The 26382-nt window shown below is 47.5% G+C and overlaps 1 protein-coding gene across 2 annotated transcripts in view; it reads right to left on the reverse strand.

The window, feature by feature from the left end:
- The window catches only part of SLC7A7 (solute carrier family 7 member 7), a 33101-nt gene extending 7844 nt beyond the window's left edge, over positions 1-25257 (reverse strand). The window contains exons 1-3 of one of the 2 annotated variants that reach the window (XM_037503024.2): positions 25185-25257; positions 21332-21460; positions 19731-20276 (exon numbers count right to left, since the gene is read on the reverse strand). In XM_037503024.2, coding sequence (XP_037358921.1) covers positions 19731-20229 — 499 coding nt within the window. In that variant the 5' untranslated portion in view covers positions 20230-20276; positions 21332-21460; positions 25185-25257. The remainder of the gene's footprint in view (positions 1-19730; positions 20277-21331; positions 21461-25184) is intronic. The other variant, XM_037503025.2, reaches the window with a different exon arrangement.
- Positions 25258-26382: the final 1125 nt, after the last annotated feature.

Genomic DNA, 26382 nt, shown 5'->3' on the forward strand with positions numbered 1-26382 from the left:
AATGTCTGGACTGGCAGGTCAGGATTAGGATGGAGGCCAGACTTCTCACTCTGCCTGCCAGCTCAGCTGTTTGTTTCGTGCTTGGAAAGATTCTTGGAGCCGAGATTGCTCTAGAATGGGGAATGGGCATAGTTCCTGATTGGACAATGAAAAAGTAAGAGCCACAAACATTCCTCAAATCCTTCTGCTCTGAGATATAGGCAGTCCCTTTACCTGGGTGAGCACCTATAAAGTTTATGGATCTCCCTTCTAGTGGGATTCCTTCCTTAACCTAAGGCTCCCACAAGACCCAAAATTATCTGTCAAGAGTCATGTCTGTATGTCCACAATATAGGCATTTTTCTAAGAAAAGCACCATAGCTTTCATTAGAATCTCAGAGAAATCCTTTACCCTCAAATTACAATCTGCTACTTCAGAAGAATTCAAGAAAAGCCATACACGCTATGAGGTTGACCAGAGCCCCAGGATGTGGCCAGGAAGAAAGTCAAAAGAAACAATTCTAAGACTCAGCAGAATGTTCTTCAGTCCCCTCCAGCCTCTTAAGCAGGCAGGCACAAATGCACCTTCCCTGGGCCACAGAGGGAATATCATCATCACTCCCTCCTTCCCAGCTCGGCAACTGGAGCACTAGAAGGATTTAACTGCCCTTCTCCCCAGGGCTCCAAGGGCAAGGTCAGTGAGGCTGCCTTGCCAAAGATAGCAGAGAAACAAGGCCCCATGCTGGGCTGGCCTGCTTCAGGCCATCAGCCCAGTCAGAAGATATTCACTGTCAGCTCTGACTGGTGTGACCCTCTGCGTCTGTGTTGCTAGTCCTCCTGTTTTGTTGTGTCCTGGCCTTATTCCTCGCACTGGCCCAGATGTTACTCCATCCTGAGAACTAGGGAAGAGAAGGCTCTCAGAACAGCTGTCCATTGACCGTCTCTCCCTGTCCCATTCTATTCTACTCACTGCCCAAGTTCTTGTCCGCATTTTCTGGAAAAGGGGCTTTCTGTCCTATACACACTTGTATTTCTGACTAATAAGCAAGACAATAAATAACCAAATCTTATCACAGGGCTGGGCAAAAATGCACCCATAACTCCAGGCCACCCCAGTGCTAAGTTAATAATTAAAGACACAGGTATACACTCTCCACAAGCACCCCACAAAATGACCAAAGTACCTGTGTATCTTGCCCTCCACAAACCTTTCAGATCTGTGGATCCTTCTCAATCACCATCCTCTCCTCCCCACTGGACTTCAGCCTCTGCCAATCAGGAGCCCTCAAGCCCCTTCTCCATCCTATAACCTCTAATCCTTCCCCTCAGGCTCAGCTGCCAATTTCCAAACAAGCCAAGTTTCCTATTAGAAACTCAGAGACAACTCTGATACTGTCAAATTCACAAGAGAATAGAATCCCCTAATTAAAATTCATGGTTAGGGCCTCCCTGGTGGCGCAGTGGTTGAGCGCTGGGTTGCAAAGCTGCCCATGGCCTCTGCGGCGCCGGTTCGATCCCCGGCTGCTCCCAAGCCACCAGAGGAGGGTCCCGCATGGTGCGCAGACCTCTCCTGCCGCCCGCTGCTCCCCTCAGCAGTGTACTTCGGTCCTTCTGCCTGCTCTGCTCCCCGCTCTGGCTCTGGTGAATTCTCTCACCCTCCCGCGCTTCTGACTGTACCCAGTGCATGTATAAACAAAACAAACAAACGGACAAATAAATAAAACATGCCTCTAACAAAAAAAAATAATAATAAATTAAAAATAAATAAATAAATAAAATTCATGGTTAGCCCTCAGGGTAACCATGGGTCAAACTTCAAATGGGGATGGGCTTAAGGGGTCTAGTTCTGATTGTAGCACTGAGCTGCAGAGTCTGTTCTCACTCCATCAGGGAGTGTGGGCAGGGGAAAGCCAACTCATCACCCTTTACTACAACAAATTCTGAAAGGAAAATACATGGATTGCTTACACTTTTATCCCTACTGTGTCTCTACTTCCACATCCATCCATTTGTAGTCCTCCTCTTACCCTCCAACATGTTCACCTCCCCCACTCCAGAGCCTTACTTCTTAGCCACTGACCCATTATCTTTCCCTGATCTGCTCTCTGTATTATATTCCTGTATCCTGTATTGAGCACAGGAAGACTCAGTGTGAATTAAGGGAGTCCTATGGAAAGAACCCATGGAGCAGAGGAACTGTCTGAAGAGAGCTGGCCCTCACCTTCCCCAAGGCCCAGCTTCCTCCCGGGCCTCCTGGCCATGGGAGCAGGGAACAGGAAATGGGTATGGCAAACAGCAGTGCTGACTGGGCTCTTTATCCCACCCCCAGCGGATACAGCTGACCAGAAGGCCCAGAGCCCAACCAAGTGTAGGGCTCTTGAAGCCCAACCCCGGAGGCATGGAATGAGGGACTGAGGTTAGATAATATACAAGCAACTGCAAGTTAACCTCAAGGACAAAGATGCCCTACCTGCAGACCTGTAGGTACAATTCACTCTCCACCCAATACTGGGCCAAGTCCACCGGAAGATGACCTGAAATCACCTTAGACCTTTGACCCAGGTACAGCTTCATTCCTGCCTTGACCCCTGCTTTGCAGGAAGCAGAAGCTAAAAGTCACTCCTATAACCCCCTATAGAGTTGCTTCTGAATGGATCAAACACAGCCTATATGGGCTCCCCTGGAGTAGGAGCCTGGTAAGTCAAGCACTAGGACCCAGTTCTGGAACTAAAAGCCAGGAGAACATCCAGCGAGGTTGATTCCAATTCCCAGATTTAGTTTAAATGCCCAAACTAAATAGTCCCTGAAAAAGAATATTAAACCTACAATTCTCCCGGCACCATTAGTTTTAAATACATACATACAAAATTTAGGTCCCCATTTAATCCATTTTCTCCTTCAAATTCCCAGGAACTATAACTTCAACACTATCAGGCAACTCATTTCATTTTTAGAGCTCAGTAGCTTTTCCTTCCACTAAGGCAGAAATGTCTTCCTCTCAGCTTCTTCCCAGTAGTGCTAGACCTGTCCTCAGGAACATAAATCCCCAAATGTAATGGTCCTTCTTATCATTAACGATGATTACTCCATCCTCCTTGATTCTTCTCTCTTTCAGGCTAAACTGTCCATTTTTCCAACCCCATGTACAACAATATGGCTTCCAGACCATTCACCATCAGTGCTCTTACAGTCATTAGAGAGAAATGCATTACCTATCAACTTGGTCTGGGTCAAAGGCCTTTGGACTGGGCCAAAAACAATTTTTTGAGAACTGATAATTGGTAGGTTTTTAACTAAAGGATAGACTCAGTCAAGTTCACTTTTCATCCCTAGCAGAGAATCAATAACCATTATGCAGTGCCAACACTAATCAAGTCTTTTCTTTAACCATTATCTCTCCTTCCACTTCCCAAAAAAACCCTGATTTTGTACATGTTTATATGGAGGGGAGCAGGGCACATTTAAGGTTTTCTACCTGCATCTGTGTGTACCCTGAAGTGTAATTCTTTGATCTCAAATAAACACTCCTTGCCTTTTTAGTTACCTCCTAAAATTTCAGGCTGGCAAATAACACAATGGAGTGCTAGCAGCAGTGAGAATGAACCATCTCCAACTACGGACAAAAATATGAAGTTCACAAACATTAAATAGATGAGCCAGAGACAAAGTAGTACACACCCTCTATATCTATCTGCTTACATATGGATAAGCAAAACAAATCCATGCTATGTCAGAACCGCGATTTCCCTCTGTGTACATAGCTGGGAGGAACACAAGTGAGGGGTGACTTCTTGATAGACATGTATTCCATTCACTAGACAATTCATTAAGTTGTGTATTTAAGATGTGCAGTGTTCCTTTAGTAAATAAGTTGAATAAAAAATTTAAATGTACCCAAAAATGAGGTTAGCTTCGCATGGCTTGCTTTTATTGAGTCCACACAGGTTACTAGCAATTCTCCTTTCTTCTGCACATACTTTGCTAACCAGTTATAACAGATAAACCTAGAATTTGAGAAGAAATCAACCTCAAGTAATTAGTGCAGAATGCCGAGAATTCCCCTCTTTCTCATTCCTGGTAAGCCATGTCATCACATTGCATCTCACCAGAAAAATGGCCCCAGGAGGCAGAAGAGTGTCCGTGATGCAATTTGAGAAAGATTGGACTGCTTTTCTTTCATAGAAAAACTGGGGTATAAGCCAGAGGTCTGGGTGGGAGTGAGACGATTTAGCAGAGAGAGAGTGGGGAGCAGAACAGGCAGATTACTGAAATACACTGCAGAGGGTGAGACAAGAGATGTCTGCTACACCATGTGGGTCAGCTCCTTGGCCAGGGATCGAACTCAGGCCGTGAAGGTGATAGCACTGAGACCCACTTCTGCTGATTTTAAAGATGAAAATGGGCCATGAGCCAAGGAATGCGGACAGCTCCTGAAGCAGGAAAAGGCAAGAAAATGGATTCTCCCCTAGAGCCTCCACAAAGGAACATGGCCCTGCTGACACCTTGACTTCAGTCCAGGGAGACCCATTTTACACTTCTGACCTACACAACTGTGAGATAATACATTTATGTTGTTTTTACCCATTAAATTGGTGGAGTTTTTTTAAAGATTGATTTATTTATGCATACAAGAGCTGGGGTGCAGGCCAGGGGTGTAAAGGGGGGAGGATTCACCAGAGACAGAGTGGGGAGCAGAACAGGCAGACTGACTGAAAGACACTGCTGAGGGGAGCAGTGGGAGACAGGAGAGGTCTGCTGTGCCAGGTGGATAGCTCCCTGGCCGGGGATCAAACTCATGCTACAGTGGCTGCCGATAGCTTGGGGGTGCTAAGACAACCCCTTGGCACCACCAGGGAGGCCCCCCTTTTGTACGGATTAAAATCTTTATGCAGAAAGCAATGTATTCATTCTTACTTATGTTCCGCTTTTATCTGCACCACGCTTCTTCCCTTAGGATGGGGATTTATTCCCATGCATTGTTACTAAGGGGGAGACCTTCAGGAAACTTCCCTAAATGAAATCCAATCCTTGGACAGCACCACATAATAATTCTTACCAAGGTAAGTGGGTATGATCAACAGAAACTGGAGCCTTTCTAAGCGAAGGGTCACCTATCTGCAATGAGAGGAAGCACTTCTCCTGTCCAGCTGTCTGAAAAAACCTACCTGCAGGCAGAGCGCTGGAGCAGTACTGGTAATATTGTTCACGACAATTGCTAGGAAAGTGAAAAAGGAGAAGTAAAATTCTTTGGCAGGGCTCTGGATCTTGGTGCACTGGAATTGTCCTTATAGTGCAATCAAAGAATCAAAACATGACCTTGCTCAGAGGGAGCAAGCACCCCTCGTTATAGCAAATCCACCAACAAGCACGGCTCTCTTCGCTAGACGACATCAATCTCTGCTCTTTCAGCAAATCCATCACTTTTGAACAAAGTATATCTTGTCATATTCTAATCAAATATAAAAGCCTCTCCTTGCAATAAAATAAAAGCAAATTTGTTTATTAGTCTTATTTCATGTTTATAGATATGTCTAAAATACCATTCCTAATCGTCCATCCTATTTTCTGCAAATGCACTGATGAGCAACTTTTCCACTTTTCTTCTTTCTTTCTATATAACACCTCATGCCTCCAAAATACCCGGATTTACACTTTCATCTGTGGTTTTTCTTTTCTCTAAAATTTCAGTCATATTAAACCAACCTCCTTCCCAATCTATGAAATCTGCTCCATCCCTCGCCAGAGTTTTTCCTTAGGGTCCCTTAGCACTTACAGTCAGGTACCCTGTTCTGTGTTCCCTTTTTTCTTTCACATAAACAGCCTTCAGCTGGCAGAGAGATAAAAATTCCCCCTGCGCTCAGTTCACTATCTGGAACCTCAGAGTCACCACCAGTGACACATCCCAGGTGTCTTCTGACTGGCAACATCCTTCCTCCCACAGCAACCGGCAGACACAGGACAGCAGTCCATGGGCTAACCTGGTGTGAGCAAGCCCTTCGTCGCATGTTGCTCAGGAAAAGAGCTCACGTCTCTGTGTTACTTCAGTCTACATATAACCCGTCATCCTGCTGACTGGTATGCTCAGGCCTGCTAATACCAGCTGTCTCCAGAACATTCTATGGCTGCCGTTTCCTCAGAAGGACCAGATTTAAGCTCTCTATAAATAGCCTCAGATCTTCTGCCTGAAGTCAGACATGTCAAGTTTTTCCTCCTTTTCTCTAATGTTTTGTTAGTGTTGCCTAATGCTGATTTAAGCTACTCTCTACACTTTCAAAATCACTTTTTCTCCCTGGTTCCCTTGATGTATTATTTCCTGCATCCCTCCCGGATGCTGTTATGCCTTTCCGTAGCAGACGGTCCTCAAACTCTTTTTTACCTTTTCAGGCTACAGAACCATTTTGCTTAGTCAGGCATCACGGGGAGGCGGGCGGGCATCAAGCAAGACGACACTGCAAGCAGAATCCCTGGGTCACTGAATCAGATTCCTCCCACTCTGCCTCCTGGAACGCAGTCAGCACTTCAGTCCCTATGGCTCTGCCCCACTCGGCAGGAGCAGGCAGGCAGCTTACACCAGGAGCCTCTCCTGTTAAACCACTCCATCTGCTCCCTGCTCAGACCCAGCTAGTCCTTGCTCATCACTCGTTACTGGTTTGCTCAGCTAGGTCCAGATGAGGTCCTCCAAAACAGAACCCCAGACCTGCGTGAGCCTCAGAATCACCTGCAGAAAGTTAACCTACAGTGTCAGGGCTCCACCCCAGAAGTCCTGATTCAGGAGGCATGAGACAGGGTTCCCCAGTGAGTCTGATGACCTGCCTGCTGTGGACATGCTACCTTAGGTAATCATCAAACAAAACCCTCACATCCAGATCAACCATGGTCAGAATAAGCCTGGCTGCTCACTGGCATCACTTGACAAGCTTTAACCAAGTGCAGCATTCAGGCCCCAAGACCCTGCTGTGGAGCCTGGAGGTCTGTCAAATTTTCCAAGCTCCCAGGGGACACCAGAGAACTTCTCTTTGCAAGGTGCCCATTAGTTCTCCTCAGCAGCAATTTTCTGCCTCAATTCTTGTTCTCCAAGCCACTTCCTGTTCTCCTAGCCAATGAATCAGGTTTATTTGGTTTCAGGAACAAGGAAGAGAGGACGGAGGGAGGAGTATATCCATCCCCAGGCCCACAGATGATTCTGATGTTGTTTTTTGAAGATGTTGGGTTTGGAGAGCGGGGTCCTTGGGTTCACTCTTGGAAAGGTTTCACCAGAGCTCCCCTCTCACCAGCTTACACCAGGAAGCTCTCCTGTCAAACCACTCCATCTGCTCCTGCTCAGACTCAGCTAGTTCAAACCTGCGAGTTTCCAGACGAGTTTCTCCAAGACACATAGACGTTAGTTATATCCAAAGGGGCAGGTTTATTATAAAAGGGAGGGAACTTGTAAAGGGAGGACACTTGTAAAGACACAAATGGTCAGAAAGGGCTGCCCCAAAAGGGACAGGTTTGCTTAAGAGAGAGAGGCCTGCAAGGTCGCAAGTAGGCGGCCTTGAGGAGAGCTGCCTCTGCTGAGGGAGGTCAGTGAAGAGAAGCCCCAGCATGGTGCAGAGGGACAGAGAGTTGGCAAAAAGGAGCACCTGCAGAGTCACAGGTGGGCAGAAAGACTGCTGCCCCATGCCCCATGTACTGATAGATGCCTACCCTTTGGGAGAGGCTCATTCCTTCAAGGAATGGTTTGTTTGTTGTTGACTTTGAATAAACTGTAGAATTTGAAAGGGGCCAGATTTCTGCAATGGCCCTCAATCTCCATATCTTCAGCTTCAGGTCTGTGCTCCTGCCACCCCCTACAGCAGTCTGATACCTGCTTGGGGCTTTGTGCTCTATGATTTAGGAATTGGCCTAAGGATCTTAGCTCCTATAGTTGGGTTAATGGCTGTTAATCCCTTCTATCCCCACCTCCAGCTCTTGGCATTGTGTGAGCCAGGTTTCCGATCTTATGGTGCCTCCTTTCCAGTTCTATCCTCATCCTCCATTATTTCCAATGGACAGCCAGGGTTGGAGCCCACTGTCTCTAGCTCCTTCCCTAGCTTCTCAAGGCTTCTGCTGAGGGAAAAAGGACAGAGAGGAAATGCCCTGGGGAGAACCCCTGAGAGCCTTCAGGATCAAATCAGCACAGAGATCTACTCCTCATTGCTTACCCCACATCAGAAAGCACCCAGAGTCCTGCCTCCAGTCTGTTTGTTGCTGTGAACATGGGACATGAAGTTTTCTGGCCTCCAACTTTAAAATGACTCTTGGGAAAACCCCGTGGGTAATGTGACTAGCTTCCAAGTAGAAAGTTCAAAGGGTAAAAATCAGCTAGGTCCCCAGCATCTGTATGTTCCACCTCATTAGCCACAAGTACATGAAGTCAATTGTTCTGGCACCAGGAGAAGCTGTATGTGGACACCAGGCCAAACCTCTGAGACAGACACACAAGGATCCAGAGTCCTGGCCAGTCCGCAAGTGGTTCTGACTGACTTGGGGACCAGCTGTCTGCCTCCTCTCTGCTCTGTTCCTCCCACTACTATCTTGAGCGCCAACAGCACAAAATGCCTTTCTCAGCCAAGTTGAATCAAGAACCATTCATCCAGCCAACATTTGCTGAAGCACCTACTATATGCAAGTCACTAGGGTCAAGCACCAGGGACACAAAGATGCTGCCTACACCATAAGAATAGTAATTTGTTCACTGGGGGCCATACATATTTGTCACTAGATGAAGGCTAAACAAGACCAAAAAGTCCAGGTCACAGGGTGGGCAAGTGTAGGCATGCCAAGGCAGGAGAAGTCATGCCCGACACTGCCAATAATGGGACAAAATATGTTGGGCCCAGAGAAAGGGCAGTTGGGTAGACTGGGTGTCTAGCCCTGAACTCTGCCAAGAAAAATGTTCTCCCCCTCCTGCAAAAGAGGAAGAGGAACCTCAGCCCTCCTTTTTGCTCCCTGAGCTACTGTCAAATTTAAACTGCTTTTAAGTCACCTAAAGACAGAATGTAGAAAAGTTTTAGAAATGTATAAGATACATATGATTGTGAATATAATTTGCAGTAGTTGATACCATTTTTGACGGATGATTAGTTTAGGTCATTTACATTCTTGCATATATCATCTAATTTAATCTGATAGAGTAGGTTTATTATCTTTATTTTACAACTAGAAAACGAAAGGCACTCAGCCAGTGAACAGTTTCAAAGCTTGTAGACTTTCCACCACACCACATGCCTCCCATTTACATGCAAAGATATGGGTCTGGGAGCAAGATTATCTCCCCCCTGGGGTACTGTGGCTTCTGCTTTCAGAGAACTGGAACATTCTTCAAAGAGGTCTGGAGAGCCAGAATCTTCAGCTTCAGGAGGCTGCCTGCACACTTCTCTGGTTGGGGCAAGCAACCACTGATAGTATCCTGGACAGGACAGTGAGTTTCCTTTGGAATTTAAGAACTCAGAGTTCATTCATCCCTCCACCCATCATCCATACATCCATAACAAGCATATATTGAGCACCTGCTATGTTCTAAGCCCTGTGCAGGCTCACAAGCAAACATGGACAATTACAAAAAGTAGGTGCTATGAAAGTCAGAGGCAATCTATCCAGTCTGGGGCAGAGGTGGGGGACAGGTGGACACCAAGATTACTGGTCCCTGAACTGAGTACAGGGATGTTAGTGCTGGAGTTGAGAGCAGAGAGACAGAATTCCTGGCAAAGAAGGCAACATGTGATTGCCCTGACAGTGAAATAAGCAGGAAGTCACACACACATACACACAAAATGCTTACACAGCAATAATCAGTAAATGATTTCAAGGTCTATTTGTGATACTAGCATATCTAGGGGTATAGTTCATCAAGGGTTCTACAGGAAGACTATGCCTATAAACAAATAGTAAACCACTCTGATAGGAGAAGAAACTGTATTTGTTCTTTTGAAATTGTCCCTGTTTGAATAGAAAACAATGAAAGTAAAGTAGAAATATGTATTAAGTCTCTAGAGAGTCTCTGTAGAGATCCCATTCCACAGATGAGGAAACTAAGGGCCATAAATTTGCCATGATTTGACCTGCTTCCATGCTCTTAACCCTCATGCTTTGCTGCTTCCCAAGAGATGAAGGTATGGCCCACATAGTTCAAGGAAGAAAAATGCTGACTCAGTGTACCCAGGCATTCCAACCACAGAGACTTTATCATAGGGTTAGAATCTTCAATCCTGGGCCTCCCCGGTGGCACAAGGGGTTAAGATGTAACCTATGGAGCTGTCCGCAGCCTCTGCAGCACGAGTTAGATCCACAGCCGAGTTTGATCCATGTGGGCCAGGGAGCTACCCACATGGCACAGCAGACTTCTCCTGGCTCACCCACTGCTCCCCTCAATAGTGTATTTCAGTCAGTCTGCCTGTTCTGTTCTCTGCTCTCTCTCTGGTCTGGTGAATGCTCTCATCCTCCATACCTCTGGCCTGTATCCCAGTTCCTGTATGCATAAATAAATAAATCTTTACAGGAAAAAAAAAAAAAAGAATCTTCAAAGCTACTTTTCCAGAAATATTCCTCCAAACCAACCTAAGGCAGGGTTAATTCTTTCCCATAAACTACTCCCTCAACCTTGGCCCCTCCCTCTAATGACCACCCTACTTGTCTTTGGAGTCAGTCTTGTGGAAAACATATCTACATTCCCTCTCCTTCCCAGGCCTGGCATCGGCTCCACCACACCACTGAGAAGACTGCCAGAGCTCCTCTTGTCTTTCCAGTTGCCAATTCCAAATGACATTCCATTTATCTCACATAAAGTTCCCTCTAGAGGGGGCCTCCCTGGTGGTGCAAGGGGTTAGGCGCAGCACTGTGAAGCTATCTGCAGCCTCTGCAGCATGAATTTGATCCCCAGCCAGGAAGCTGCCCACATGGAGCACCAGACCTTTCCTGTCTCACCCGCTGCTCCCCCCAGAAGTGTATTTCGTCAGTCTGTCTGTTCTGTTCCCTGCTCTGTCTCTGGTGAGTCCTCTCACACACACCCCACACACACCTGTGCCTTATGTCCCAGTTTTTGTATGCATAAATAAATAAATCTTTAAAAAAAAAAGAGAGAGAAGAAAAGAAAATCATAAAGGTCCCTCCAGAAAGACTACTTTTGAATGTAAACTCACCACCCTTGGGTATACCATCCATCTTCTGAACACCCACATTCCCACACAAACCACATTAGAATGGTTCACACAACTGTCTCCCACCGACTGTGAGCTACATGAAGGTAGACAGAGTAACAGTCATCCTTGTATCCTCAGGGCCTGGACACAGAGCAGACACTCAATTTCATTAGATGAATGAACTATCTGAAATCCAACTCTACCCTCACTTCCTAAAAGTCTGCTCTACATAAGTCACCAGCTGATAAACCCAAGTGACTCCACTCAGTCCTCATCTAGGTTGGCCTCTTAGCAGACTGGACCCTGTTAGCCACTAATTCTTCAAATTGCTCTCTTCTGCTCACCAGCTCCCAGTGTCCCTCCCACCTCTCTGGATGCTTCTCTGCCTTTTTGTAGAATACCCTCAAAACTGATATTCCTCAGAATGCTGCCTTAAGCTCTTTTTCCCTCACTTTCTACATCCTGTCCCAAAATCATATCATCTGCTATTGTGATTTCAATTACCATCTACACACTGATGATTCCCAAAAGCTTACCACTAGCCCAACTGCCATGAAACCAGATACATATGCGTATGCAGCCACCTATTGGGCATTACCAGGCACATCAAACTCAACCAAAACTTTTCACATCAATTTCTCTTAAATCTGCTGCTCCTCCAGAGTTCACTCTAAACAACTGGCATCACACCACCCGAACCAGAAACATGGGCATCATCAGTTACCTCTACCCAGATCTAGTCAATGTCCCAATCTTAACCAGTCTCCTCATCCCTAAAACCAAACACTAGTCCACGCCCCAATCCTCTCTCACTAGAACCATAGCAGCAGCTTCCTAACTGGGCCAGAGCAATCTTTATAAAAATCACAACTTTTAAAATCTAAGTCACAAATGTCACTCTCCCGCTTTAAGAGCCTAAACAGGCTTTTCATTGCCTTAGGGGAAAACACACCAAACTCCTTAATATGGTTGGTGTGATAGATTATGTTTTCCAAAGAGGTTTTCTACAATATCTCCCATCCTACACAGTTTTCATACAATATTACTTTGACACTCCACCCAAGAAGAGGTAGCGTTTGTGCACCTTGACACTGGATGTGCTTCTGTGAGTGTTCTACCTACAGAGTACAAAGGAGTTACACCCTTGTAACCTTGGAGGTCATAAAAGGCAATGCAGCTTCCACTTTGCTGCTGGGATACTCAGTCTGGAAGCCTCAGCTACCAGGTAAACAGTCTGACTGTCCCGAAGCTGCCATTCTGTGAGGAAGCCCAATGGAGAGGCCATATGCAAAGGCCCTAATACAACTTGAAGAGAAAAAAAATGCCCATTTAGTCCCCATCTTCCTCTGTGTCCCACTGTTGCAGCTCCTGACACCTCCTGACTACAATCACATGACCCCCTGGGCCAGAACTCCCTGACTTAGCTCTTCCCAAATTCCTGAATCACAGAAGCCATGAAAGTTGAAAACAAAATGATTACTGCTTTAAGCCATTAAGTTTTGGGTGACTTGTTACATAGCAGTAATAACTAAAATAGCTTCAAAGCCCTGAACAACCTACTCTCTGACTTCCACCTACCTCTACACACCAAAACTCAAAGTTCCTACCTGCAACTCAACACCACATCCCACCTGACCTCTCAACGTGTCAAAGATGGCCTTGGATTTTGTGTTCAAGTTTTCAGTGTTCAGCTGAACAGTGAGATGCTCCTCTTCCCTAGCTTAATCCATCATTCAGTGTCAACTTAAGCTTCCTCAAAGAGGATTTCTAAACTATTAGGTTAGTTCAGGTCTCTTGTGGCTCGCCATAGCTTTTCTCACCTTTTCTTTACATTGCTTCTCCCTGCTCCTAGAATGCCCTTGCCCCCTTCTTCACCCAATAGATATTTACTGAGTACCAGGCCTCCCCGGTGGTGCAGCGGGTTGAGCGCAGCTCTGTGAAGCTGTCAGCAGCCTCTGTGTCACCGGTTTGATCCCGGCCGGCCAGCAAGGGTCCCACATGTCGCGGCAGACCTCTCCTGTCTCGCCCGCTGCTCCCTTCAGCAGTGTACTTCGTCAGTCTGCCTGTTCTGTTCCCCACTATAACTCTGGTGAATCCTCTCACCCTCCCGCACCTCTGGCCTATACCCTGGTTCTTGTATAAATAAATAAATCTTTAAAAAAGTATATATATATATACTGAGTACCTCGCAGACCCCGGCACTGTTCTCAGTGTCAGAGATACAGCAGTGAGTAAAACAACATCTTTGTTCTCATTGTGTTTACATTCTAGAGGGAAAGACAGACAACCAGCAAATAAATAACATCAAAAGACAATAAGTGGGAGGAGCACAGGGGACTGAGGTGATGGTGCACGGGTGCAATGATGAAGGAAATTCTATGGGGAATACTCTGGGTTGAGGGGAAGCAAACACTGTCTAAAAATTAACAATGATGTAAAAAAATATATAAAATTAATTTTTTTTCAAAAGATTTTTTTTTAAAGATTTATTTATTTATTTATACAAGCATGGCACTGGGTACAGTCAGAAGCATGGGAGGGTGAGAGAATTCACCAGAGCCAGAGCGGGGAGCAGAGCAGGCAGAAGGACCGAAGTACACTGCTGAGGGGAGCAGCGGGCGGCAGGAGAGGTCTGCGCACCATGTGGGACCCTCCTCCAGTGGCCGGGGAGCAGCCGGGGATTGAACCGGCGCTGCAGAGGCTGCGGGCAGCTTCGCAAACCAGCGCTCAACCGCTGCTCCACCGGTGAGGCCCAAAAATTAATTAATTTTTTAAAAAAGGTGGTAAGTGCTGTAAAGAAAAACAAAACAGGATGGACACTGAGCGAGGCCATTTGAGATAGAATAAGTCTCTGTCTAAGGATGAAGACAAGAAATGTTGTGAGGGAACAAGCTCTAAAGACATCTAGGGGAAGGGCCTTCCAGACAAAAGGGACAGTTTAAGTACAAAACTCCTAAATCAGGAGCTTGCTAGGCATGTGGGAGAAAAAGCTGGAAGGCTCATAGACTAGCACCCAGGGTCCTGACTCCTGTCTGTGGCTGTGAATGTGGGACATGAAGTTTCCTGGCCTCCAACTTTGAAATGACTCTTCAGGGGGCCTCCCCGGTGGCGCAGCGGTTGAGCGCTGGGCTGCGAATCTGCCCGCAGCCTCTGCAGCACCGGTTCGATCCCCGGCCACCAGGCGAGGGTCCCACATGGCGCGCAGACCTCTCCTGCCGCCCGCTGCTCCCCTCAGCAGTGTACCTCGGTCCTTCTGCCTGCTCTGCTCCCCGCTCTGGCTCTGGTGAATTCTCTCCCCTCCCGCGCTTCTGACTGTACCCAGTGCATGTATAAATAAATAAATCTTTAAAAAAAAAAAAATGACTCTTCAGAAAACCCAGTGGAGCAGAGAGAATGAGGGTGAGTGAGAGGTCTGAGGTGACTCAGAGAAGGGGCATGGAACAGGCTTGCTAGGCGGAGGGAAGTGAACTTCACCCAGTCCTTGACCCTTTTCTTTCTTCAAGCTGGGTGTAGAACCATCTCCTGAGTAAGTCACACCCCACCGCCTCCTGGCACTCACCACTAATTCCTGTCTCCTCCACCACACTGCGAGACCCTACAGACAGGGGCTCTGCCTTTCAGGGCCGTATTTATGGAACCCACCACATTCAGTGCATTTTGCTCAAATAATCAAAATGTTCTTTCTTTGTTCTGTTTCCATGCCAGACACACCCCGCCCTCCCCCGCCACCGATTACTAGAAGGCTTTCCCAGTGACTGTAGTACTAGGACGGGGCTGACCAGAGAGTGAACGCACGCCTGGCCAGTAGACAGCACACACACACTCTCAGCGCTGCACACTCAGAGGCTGGCACGGTCTTTCACACATCAGTGTTTTTTCGTTGTTTTTTTTTTTTTTTTTCTTTTTCAGTCAGTTGTGATTCACTTGGTAGGAAAATGACTGACCCTGGGACATGAAGATCTACCCTGGTGTGGCACCCAGCAGAAGCCCAAGATGCCCCCTCTGCCTCATCATGCAGCCCACTTTCCCTGTTTTAGATGGCAGCACTCCCCACCCCATCTGCCCAAGCTTTCATTCCTCAGCATCAGCTGAGAGCCCTCACACCATCACATCCACAAGTCCTACAAACTCCACCCTGCAACTATCTCTTTATCTATCCTGGTCTCCATTCCAAAAGCCCTGTCCAGGGGGCTCCCTGGTGGCGCAAGGGGTTAAGTCTCAGCACCATGAAGCTATCAGGAGCCACTGCAGCATGAGTTTGAAACCCAGCCAGGGAGGTGACCCACATGGCACAGCAGACTTCTCCTGTCTCACCCCCTGCTCCCCTCAGCAGTGTATTTCAGCCAGTCTGTCTGTTCTGCTCCCCACTCTCTCTGGTGAATTCTCTCACCCCCCATACTCTGGCCTATACCCCAGCTCTTGTATGCTTAAATAAAGAAATCTTAAAAAAAAAAAAAAAAAAGGGCCTCCCTGGTGGTGCAAGATACAGGACTATGAAACTATCCACAGCCACTGCAGGACGAGTTCAATCCCCGGCAGGGGAGGTAACCCACAAACATGGCACAGCAGACCTCTCCTGTCTCGCCAGCAGCGTATTTCAGTCAATCCATCTGTTCCATTCCCCACTCTGTCTCTGGAGAATCCTCTCACCCCCACACCTCTGGCCTGTACCCCAGCTCTTGCATGCATAAATAAATCAATCTTTAAAAAAAAAAAGCCCCATCCACTTCATGTGGACCTTGTTGTACTTCCCTAAACATGTCTTTCAACCTTTCTGTCTCTCACTTTTTCCAAAAAACACTCCTCATGTGACCACCAGAGTTCTTCCTCCAAGCAAATCTGATTTCACTGCCCCACTTGAAATCAATCAGCTTCCCCCAACTTTGAAAGTAAAGTGTAACCTCCTTATTAGGCAGATAAAACCTTCCTGGATCTGATCTTGTGCTATATTTCCAGTCTCTGCCTTACCTCCTCACCTTTCTCTTATCCTACATTCCAACCATACCAACTATCTGGAATTCTCTGAACATTCTGTGCCTTTTTACATCTCCACACCTTTGAAAACCTACAGTTCCCTCTGTGGGAAGTATCCTAGGAATCTTTTCAAAACTGAGTTCAGCTATTGTACTCTCTATCACATCTTCCTAAGCTCTCCTCCCCACAAGAAGAAAATTGTCCTGCTTGCTCCTAAGATGCCTCTATCACCACATTTACGACACAGAGTGACAATTATTTGTTAATATGTCTGTCTCCCCTGGCAGACTGTGAGCTTTTAGATGGCCAGGGACACATGTTATTCTTCCTTGTTTCCCAGCACTGCGACTGTCTAGCCCTAATATGCCCTAAATGTTCCTGAAATAAATGAGAGCTCTATACTCAAGTTCCTCACTTGCTAAATCTGAAGATTTAGCCTAAGTCCTCAGGCTAAACAGAATGCCCTCACAGGCTCTGACTTGTACTGCGGGCTCATAAAACAAGTAACCGGAGGAAGAAATGCATGAGTCATATGTCCCCAAATCCTTGCAATCATGTTTGCTCTTCTGAACCTTCTTCTAGCTAGATCTCTACGTCCCTCTGAACTTATTAAAGATGGAACAAAGTCCAAAAACTACTTATACAGTAACAACTCGTTTAGCTAACCTTGAACATTCAAGAGAAAACCAAGAAGTAGGAAATGGAAAACACCTAGAAGCAATCAAGAAATAGTCATTTTAGGACCTCCCTGGTGGCTCAAGGGGTTAAGTCTTAGCACTATGAAGCTATCGGCAACCACTGTAGCAGGAGTTTGATCCCTGGCCAGCAGATCACATGGCGCAGCAGACCTCTCATGTCTCGCCGCTGCTCCCCTCAGCAGTGTATTTCAAGTCATCTGCCTGTTCTGCTTCCCACTCCATCTCTGGTGAATCCTCTCACCACCACCCCTCCACAACTCTGGCCTGTACCCCAGTTCTTATATGCATAAATAAATGAAATAAATCTTTTTTTAAAAAAAGAAATGAGGGCCTCCCCGGTGGCACAGCGGTTGAGCGCTGGGTTGCGAAGCTGCCTGCAGCCTCTGCGGCGCCGGTTCGATCCCGGCTGCTCCCCGGCCACCGGAGGAGGGTCCCATATGGCGCGCAGACCTCTCCTGCCGCCCGCTGCTCCCCTCAGCAGTGTACTTAAGTCCTTCTGTCTGCTCTGCTCCCTGCTCTGGCTCTGGTGAATTCTCTCACCCTCCCGCGCCTCTGACTGTACCCAGTGCATGTATAAATAAACAAACAAACAAATAAATAAAATAAATAAAACATGCCTCTATAAAAAAAAAAAAAAAAAAAAAAAAAAAATGAAATGAAATGAAATAGTCATTTTCAACACAGTCATCACCAATATGTTATAAATCATGACTCAAGTGAAATTTTCACTCAGTCTCATTTCATTCCAGCAGTAGCCTGGGAGTAAGTAAACAGTCGCTGCCCTTGCCTAGGGTCACACTGCTATTGAGCCCAGCCTCAAACACCAGTTTGGTAGACCTTTCATTCTACCAGAGTTGTCACCAATATATGCCATCAAGCCATGTGCTCAGCTCCATGCCTTTTATTCCAGGGAGCTCTGCAGACTGATCACATGAGACTATTATTCCTATATGCTTTGTAGGCATGGATTTCTACAAGGGTGTACATGAGCATGTGTGAACGTGGGTGTAAAGGGTTTGAGTACGTCTCTATTCCCAAATTAGAAGCAGCAAATTAAAAATGGGTGACTGATAGGAAGTAGGCACAATGCCAGAAGCAAGGAATGACAGCTGTCAGAGATGCCACAGATCAAAATCATAAAATAATAAAACCGGAAGAACGAAATCAGACCAGCAGTCTGAGTCTACTGAGAAAGCAAATGCTCTTCCCCGCCCCAGTGGTCTGGAAGCCCTCAGCGTCACAGAAGAATTGAGATGTGCAATGAGGACCCTGAGTCACCCAAAGAATGTCATATTATAAAGGCAACGAAGATGGTTAAGATAATAGAATGCTGGTGCTTAAAGGGATGTCATCATCTTGGAAATTTTAGTTAGAGGGAATAAACCTTCTGCCACACAAAATATGTAGCTACAGCTACATACCCGCATTGGAGGAAGTACCAAGACCCAGGGACCCAAAATTACTTTCACCAGTAAGTCAATCTACCAGAACATCAGTAAATGATGCAAGAGAAATTACAGCTCACATTTAAGACCTCAGGGGAAAGCCTCCCTCTTGCAACACAAGGCAAGGCTCTCCACCCCTCCCTGAAGTTATCATGCATGACAAAAATCCCCACACAGAGAATGAGTCTGACCCATTCAGGGGCACACAAAGCACAGCAGGACCCAATAGAGGACAGCCTGTTCTCTGCGCAACAGTAAAATCAGGGAGGCTGGAGATGGGGCAGTGGAAAAACTGATAAGAAAAGGGGACACAAGGATTACTGGAGAGCGTTGATCCAGGGAGTAACTGCACCTGGTACAAAATTCCAGCACCCCACCCCACCAAGTGCTGCAGCTGCTGCTGCTGGGGCAGCTGCCCCTTAAACTGACAAAATTTCTGAGCTTCTCCATAACTGGGGTTTGGGAGGACTCTCCAGGGTCCCAGGGTCTCCCAGGCTGGAGAATAGAGGCACCCAGGAGATGAGACTGTGAGGGACCAGCCTCTCAGTACCACCAACATGCCTTTGCTGAGTGCACAGATTTAAATATTTTATTTATGAGATGTAGAAAAAGTCAAGATGAAGTGAAATGACAGTTTTAAGAGTCTAGCCCACAGAAAAACTCATGCAAGTGCAAAGGATATTAACCGTAGCATTACTGGTAAGACAGAAAAACTGGAACCAACTTAAACAGAGGAACAATTAGTGAAACAGTACATTCTTAAAATTATCAGGGAATAACAGGAAGCATTAAAAAAACGTTGGTCTGGAGCCTCCCTGGTGCGCAGGGGTTAAACACACAGTGCTATCAAGCTATCACCAGCCACTGCAACATGAGTTCAATCTCCGGCCAGGGAACTAACCCACATGGCGCAGCAGACCTCTCCTGTCTGGCCCACTGCTCCCTTCAGCAGTGTACTTCAGTAGATCCACCTGGTCTGCTCCCCATTCTGTCTCTGGTGAATCCTCTCACCCCCCACACCTCTGGCCTACACCCCAATTCTTGTATGCATAAATAAATAAATCTTTAAAAAAAAAAAAAAAAAGAAGCTGATCTCTAAGTAAAAAAGAATGTCACTGATAATTCTAGGGATAAAGCAAATTATAAAAGTATATGTATACTAAGACCCCATTTTTGGAAAACTCTATCTCTTGAAGGAGCAAGAAGGAAAATCAGGAAGGGCATGCAAACTGCCAGCAGTGCTTACCACGAGAAATTAGCAGAAAGGTAAATTGCTTTTTTTTTCCTTTAAAACTGACACAAAAGATAGATTAATTTAACCAAAAAAAAATTTTTTAAGTTTTTCAGAGGCATTCCTTTCCACCTCCTCCTTCCTTGCTGGCTGGACTCACACCTCCACTCACATCCCAATCTCCCACGGGCCCACACTTCCCCTCCCCTCCACTCCCCTCCCCTCCTGCCCAAGCCCAACTTACAGACACAGGCAGCAGCTAGCAGGCGGCCAGCAGCATAGGGAGCAAAGCAGCTTGGGAAGAAGGGCTGCACCAGGTAGTTGGCAAAGGCGATGGCAATGACGGCCTGGCTGGTGGGCTCGATGATCAGGAGGGAGGTCCAGAGTCGGATGAAGGCCAAGAATCCCCCAAAGGCCTCGAGGATATAGGCATAGCTGGCCCCAGATTTCTTAATGGTGGTGCCCAGTTCCGCATAACAAAGGGCCCCAAAGATGGAGAAGAGGCCCCCGACAGCCCAGATGACCAGGGAGAGGCCAAAGGAGGCGCTGTATATGAGCACCCCCTTGGGGGAGACAAAGATGCCAGAGCCAATCATGTTCCCCACTATCAGGCACACGCCATTCAGCAGCGAGATCTCCTTCTTCAGCTTCATCTGCTCGGGCTCAGAATTGGCCTCAGTGGCCAAAGGGGAGGCATTGGCCTCATGCTGGGGCGCCACTTCATACTTAACGCCGTCAACCATGGCAGAGGAGAAGAAGAAAGCCTTCACCAGCTTCCTGGCATTGCCCTCTGAGGAAGAAAAATGGTACATGGTACATATTGGATAGTTGGCAATGAGGTGGAGGTCCCTCATAGGGGTGATTTGCCTCTACCAACCATTCCGAGGCCTCTCCCCGTCTCCCACTTCCCATTTACCTCTTCTCCAGCTAGCTCATCAAAACCCCGACTCACATGTTCAAGGGAAATACTCGTTCTCCAGAGAGAAAGCATGTGTTTCTCATTACTAGGTTGGTGCTACCCACTTGATTTACAAAACAAAAAGTTAAATCCTGCTTCTGTCTGAACCTGCTCTGATGCAAGACTGGAATAAGGGCAATTTGATTGTCCTCAGATATAACCATAGTGTTTTGAGTCTGTGTTGTTCAGCCTCATCCAAAAATAAGTTTGTCTTCCCACCAATTTCCATCTCACCTGTCGCTAGCGCTGAGAGGCAACACGAGGAAGCAGGCTTGCAAGAGCTAACCTGTGGGTTCTCCTCACAAACTGCTCTTTCTCCCCAAGGATTCTAGCTCTGACAAACCTAAGGGTCTCAGAGATCTCTTGCTGGAAACCCACAACCACCCCCAACTCAGAAAACACCCCTTATCAGCCCTTAGCGGAAGTCTTCAGACGTCCAAGGCCCACACAACCCCAGCCCACCCTGAAAAAAAGACATGCTCTCCTCTTCTTGCTGCTTCCCCTTTCACAGGAACCTTTCCTAATTCCCAGGAATTTAAATTCCTCACATGGAATGTACATGGGTACAGTCCCTAAAAAAGGTATGAACGAGAGAAGAGCAATCCACATGAACAGCCCAACCTAGACATGATTGGAGGCAGCTGAGGAGCGTTCCCCACCCAGGAGGTGCTGCTGGGAGACAGCACCCAAAGCCAGGGCAAGGAAACAGCTGAAGCAGGACACATAGAGCAGCAGACAGCTGAGAGGGAGGTGGGTGAGGCTGGCCAAGCAGTGGAGGATCCAGAGCTGGAGGCACTCAGGACAGAGTGATTGGACACTACAGGGTGGGCAAAGTTGGGGGTGCGCAAGGTGAGTGGGGCCGAGGGCAAGGGGCAGGATACACTCACTCCCTGGCCCGGGGGATAAGTTGGTTCCCAGAGGCAGCAACCAGTGGCAGTCACGCAGTGGACTCCAGGAAATGTAGTCTGACCGCTCCTCCTTTTCAGCCAGCAGTAACAGGAAAGGCCAGGGAAAGGCTTAAGGATTTAAGTCAAATCAAGAAGTTAAGAAGGACAAGGGGGTGGGGAGGAGGAAAGGAGTGTTAAGCAACTGGCTAGGTCCAAGGTTCACTGGCCCTTCACATCTGCAAAAGGGGCAGCTAGGAGCTCTTGGCTCAGCACTTTCTGTGATAAGAAGGCACTTGCTCAGGAATCTCCTTTGTCAGCTCTGCTCCAGGACTGGGGACCCAGGAGAAAGAACAGACGTGGGCTGGGTGCAGTGTCTGCATCCCTGGGAACGCAATCCCGAGCAGATTTGCTGAGGACAGGGCACCGAGAAGGAATGTACAGCCCTGTCAGACCCCGTGCCTCACTGCAGCCCTGCTCTCTCACCCCAAACAAGAAAGGCAGGAAGGTTGCACAGTGAGACACAAAGGCTTATTCACCAGCTGAGATTAGAGGAAGTGTAAATGTGGTCAGTTCACCTCGTGATCGGAGGAGAACTCCGCTTACTTCCCCACAAATAGGGAGAGAGATGGCTGCCCCTAAACTCAGCCTTTACCCCAAGGCTAAACCTCAGCCTACTTCAAAACAACCCAGGTGAAGAAATGTGACTCTGGCCTCTGGCTGCCACCTAACCTACTCACATTCCCTTTCATTCTTTTTTTTTTTTTTAAAGATTTATTTTATTTATATATGCATACAAGAGCTAGGGATGTAGGCCAGAGGTGGGGGGAGGGGGTAGTAGTGAGAGGATTCACCAGAGACAGAGTGGGGAGCAGAACAGGCAGACTGACTGAAATACGTTGCTGAGGGGAGCAGTGGGCAAGACAGGAGAGGTCTGCTGCACTATGTGGGGGATGAACTCATGCAGCAATGGCTGGTGATAGCTTGACAGTGCTGGCACTTAACCCTTGCACCTCCAAGGAGGTCCTCCCTTTCATGATTAAAAGAATATAGCAGGGCCTCCCAGGTAGCGCAGCGGTTGAGCACTGGGTTGCAAAGCTGCCCGCAGCCTCTGCAGCGCCGGTTCAATCCCTGGCTGCTCCCCGGCCACCAGAGGAGGGTCCCACATGGCACACAGACCTCTCCAGCTGCCTGCTGCTCCCCTCAGCAGTGTGCTTCGGTCCTTCTGCCTGTTCTGGTCCCCGTTCTGGCTCTGGTGAATTCTCTCACCCTCCCGTGCTTCTGACTGTACCTAGTGCTTGTATAAATAAATAAATAAATAAATCTTTGAAAAAAAAAAAATATATAGCAGGATCTTCAGGGTAAGAATAAATTCCCATAAGCACCTCCCCCAAATACAAGTTTACTGCAGATTTCCCCTTAAAATATGGGGAAATAAGATTTCACTAAGTTATCCTAGACAAACAGGCCCAGAACAGAGGAAGTTGAACATTTGGGGAAATCACGTAGTTCATTGTACTTTTATAGTCTTCTTTAAACCTAGCATTATGTGGGGCCTCCCTGGTAGCGCTGGTCTTAGCGCTATCAAGCTGTCACCAGCCACTGTGGCCTGAGTTCAATCCCCAGCCAGGGAGCTAACCCACAAGGCACAGCAGACCTTTCCTGTCTTGCCTGCTGCTCCCCTTGGCAGTGTATTTCAGTAAATCTGCCTGTTCTGCTCCCCACTGTGTCTCTGGTGAATCCTCTCACCGACCCCCCACCCCCGGACCTCCCCTCACCCCGCACCTCTGGCCTATACCCTAGCTCTTGTATGCATAAATGAATAAAAATAAATCTTTTTAAAAAAAGTCTATAAACCTAGCATCATGGGTCTCTTTTACCCCCTCTCATTCTGAAACCCAATTGTCTGTCCCTTCCCACACCCTTTCTAAACCTTCTTTGGTTATTTTACAACCAAAATGTGAAAATCTAAAAACCCCCAGGCTGCCTAACCTCTAACATACATTCTCCCATTCTAATCCATTGAACATTTTTTTTTCAACCACGAAGGGGATCCTGGTGTTAGCCTTACCAGAGCTCATGCTTCTCCGAAGCCACTCTCACAAACATCTGATAATTCATCCTTTTCTCCCTGTAACCTTCAAATGTGCCTATAATAATAATAACTAACACTTACTGAGCACTTACCCAGTCAGACACACTGCTAAGCACCTAAATGCTTTCCCTCATTTAATGTCCCTTTGAGGCAGGCACTGAGTCACATGCCAGGGTACTAGACTAGCCAGGTTGGGTGCAGGGGCTAGTCAACAGAGCCCAAGTTCTTAACTGTGCTATCTCCCCCACTTCTCTACCCCCTCATACCTCCTGGGTCTCCAGGCCTTCCTCTTAGACAGAAAAGCCCTTCAGATGGCTCCCTAATGAATTATCTGGGAGATAGTGTGATTAGATTAAAATAGAAAGCCTCTGCCATCCTGAGCCTGAAACCTAGACTTAAAGCTTGTTGATCAACTTCCTAGCTGCTTCACCCCTTTCTCACCCCTTTGCAGAGATGAGAGGTGATTACAAGTTCTCTTGGCAAAGCTGCTCTTGCTAAGGGTTCCCACTTGTAAAGCAAAGAAAAACAGCAATACATCACGCCTCTCCTTTTAAGACCAACTGCATTGGCACGAAAGATGAGTCCCAGTGAATGTCAAGAAAAGGAATGGAGGAGAGACGAAAGAAGGGGGGACCCTAAGGGGAAGTAGGAAGAGCAGTGTGTAGGATCTGGTTCCTGGCTGATGCCTTCTGAAAAGTGCAGGCCTTTGCAGGGAATCTTGAGACAGAAGCCCACTGGAGGGGAAATCCACACTCCAGCAAACAGCACACCCTAGCGGTCTCACCAGTGCTGTGAGTGGAATTCCTACCTAGTCAACCCAGGCAAACTGGGCAGGGGAAGCTGTCCTTCATAGAAAAGATGCTCCCTCCTTTCTCAACCACTGCCTAGCATCATCATCTGGGGCAGGAAAGCACCATCTCTGGAAACTCACATTTCCCCCAAGACTCTGGCTCTTGGGGGGAATGCTTCTACCATCCTGGGGCCAGCAGAAAGTTTCCTGAAGGGCTCTCTTACTCAAGGCATTATAAGAGGAAAACCTTGCCAAGTCTGAAACCCCACGAGAAAACAGCATTCCTGATCCACAGCACCCCTTGTTTTGGCACCCTGTCTGAGGTGCATTCATCTCGGAAGGCCTAGCGGAGATGACAGGACAGCACTCTCATCCTACAGCTTATGGGAGAAGTTTCAGACTCAGGGGTTCAGGGAAGACAGGCAGCAGTGCCTAGCACAGTAGCCAGTAGAGCCACCACCTGGACCCCAACCGTGAATGGCAACTCCAAACCGCATTGCCTCCAGAAACCAGAGCACAGGTTAGGTTCTTGGCTCTTCAGTGAAGCTCAGGGAGCTAAATGTGAGAAGACACTTTCACCCCCAGAGACCCCATGCCCTGTCTTGTCTTCCTAGCTCCAACTGGTCTGTGCTGCCTCCCCTAACAACAGAAACAGAAAACAAATACACTCTGGTACAGCTAAGTTTCCCCCATCACCCCAAGCTGGAAGCTCAGCTCCTCCCTCTACAGTCCCTTTAAAAAAAAAAAAAAAGAAAAAGAAACAAGAAAGAAATTGTTTACTCCTGGGGCCAGGGCTGCCATTAACTTAGGACTCAAGTCCTTGGGTAGAGGGTTCTGCCCAGGGAGAGTCAGGGATGGGACCCAGAATCAAGAGGCTCTGGGGTCTCCGGGTGAACCAATTTTCAAAACTCACTCTATCCTCCTCCTGCACTTCCCCTCTCACCCATTGTCCCTCCTCTCCCACCTCTTACCTGTCCAGTGACCTTTGGGCAGGTGCTGAAAGGAGCAGGCCCTGGGGGAGGGGAGGGTCCTAGGGCGGGGATGGGGGGGGGTAGGGTTCAAGCTGCAGCAGCTGTTGACTCTGAGGAGCAGAAAAGGCAGAGGGTGACGGGACCGAAATGGAAAACAGGAAAACACATGTGTGACTCTGGCCGGCAGCGGGGAGGGGCCAGGCGACTGGCTGGAGCTGGGACTGCCTGATCGACCCAGAGGACCTCAAGCCTGATCGCCTCCGGGCATCTTCTCCTGCAAGTCTCAGCTCCTCCCCCTCCCTACCTCGGCTCCCAGCTTCCTTAAAGCCCTACCTTTACCCAGCACAGAGGCTCCCCCGGGGACTTACAGAGCCCTCTTGATGCTCTTTACAATTCCCCTCACCCTCATTTCATTTCCAACTCATCTGCCACTCACAAACTATGCTGAGTCTTGCAGAGGAGCAGGATCCATGGTTAGGGCACTGGAACTCTGAGATCCCATCTCAAGATCCTGGTTTCAGACCATATAGAAGGCAATTCATGCCAAGGAAGGTCACTTGTGGGGTACAGCTAAGCACATACCAGAACACTAAGCAAGCCCCTAGCTCAGATCCCCAGTTGGTTCAGGGCACGCTTGTTTTGCCAAGTAAGAGCCAGCCAATGGGGTCAGAGCAAGCCCTGGCAACATCAGCTGGCTAATGAGTTGGCACCCCTTCAAACCAGGATTATTTAAGTATCTGTTGAATGTTTACTTAGCAGACATGGGGGAATACCATTTTTCTCAGAATAAAAACTGTAAGGCTCATCCTTTCTGTTCAAAATTAGAGCTTATTACATGACTTTATCACATGGAATTTTCTGAAACAAAATTTCTATTAAACTATGTAAAATGTAGTCAAATAGCATAAATCTCTCTCTCACAGATTGACACTTCACAGCGCAAGGTGCATGTTCAGAATTCCAGCGGTGACTGCTGCCTTGCAGCAATTATCATCTGGATGGTCTCAGGGTTACACTCTGCAACTTGTCTTAGAGATAGAGAGCCCAAGTAAGGAGTTGCCAAGGTCTCTGTCAGTGGATGAGCCCCAATTTACATTTCACCAGGAGTCAGGGAGAGAAATCAGCGTTCATTGGCACCAAATGTCTTAATTACTCCCAGGATGATTTGGTGCCTTCTCAGACCCTGGCTGCTGCCCAG

This window comes from Talpa occidentalis, unplaced genomic scaffold (assembly GCF_014898055.3).
Source record: "Talpa occidentalis isolate TD23 unplaced genomic scaffold, MPIMG_talOcc4v2.1 talOcc4.11, whole genome shotgun sequence".
Lineage (NCBI taxonomy): Eukaryota > Metazoa > Chordata > Mammalia > Eulipotyphla > Talpidae > Talpa > Talpa occidentalis.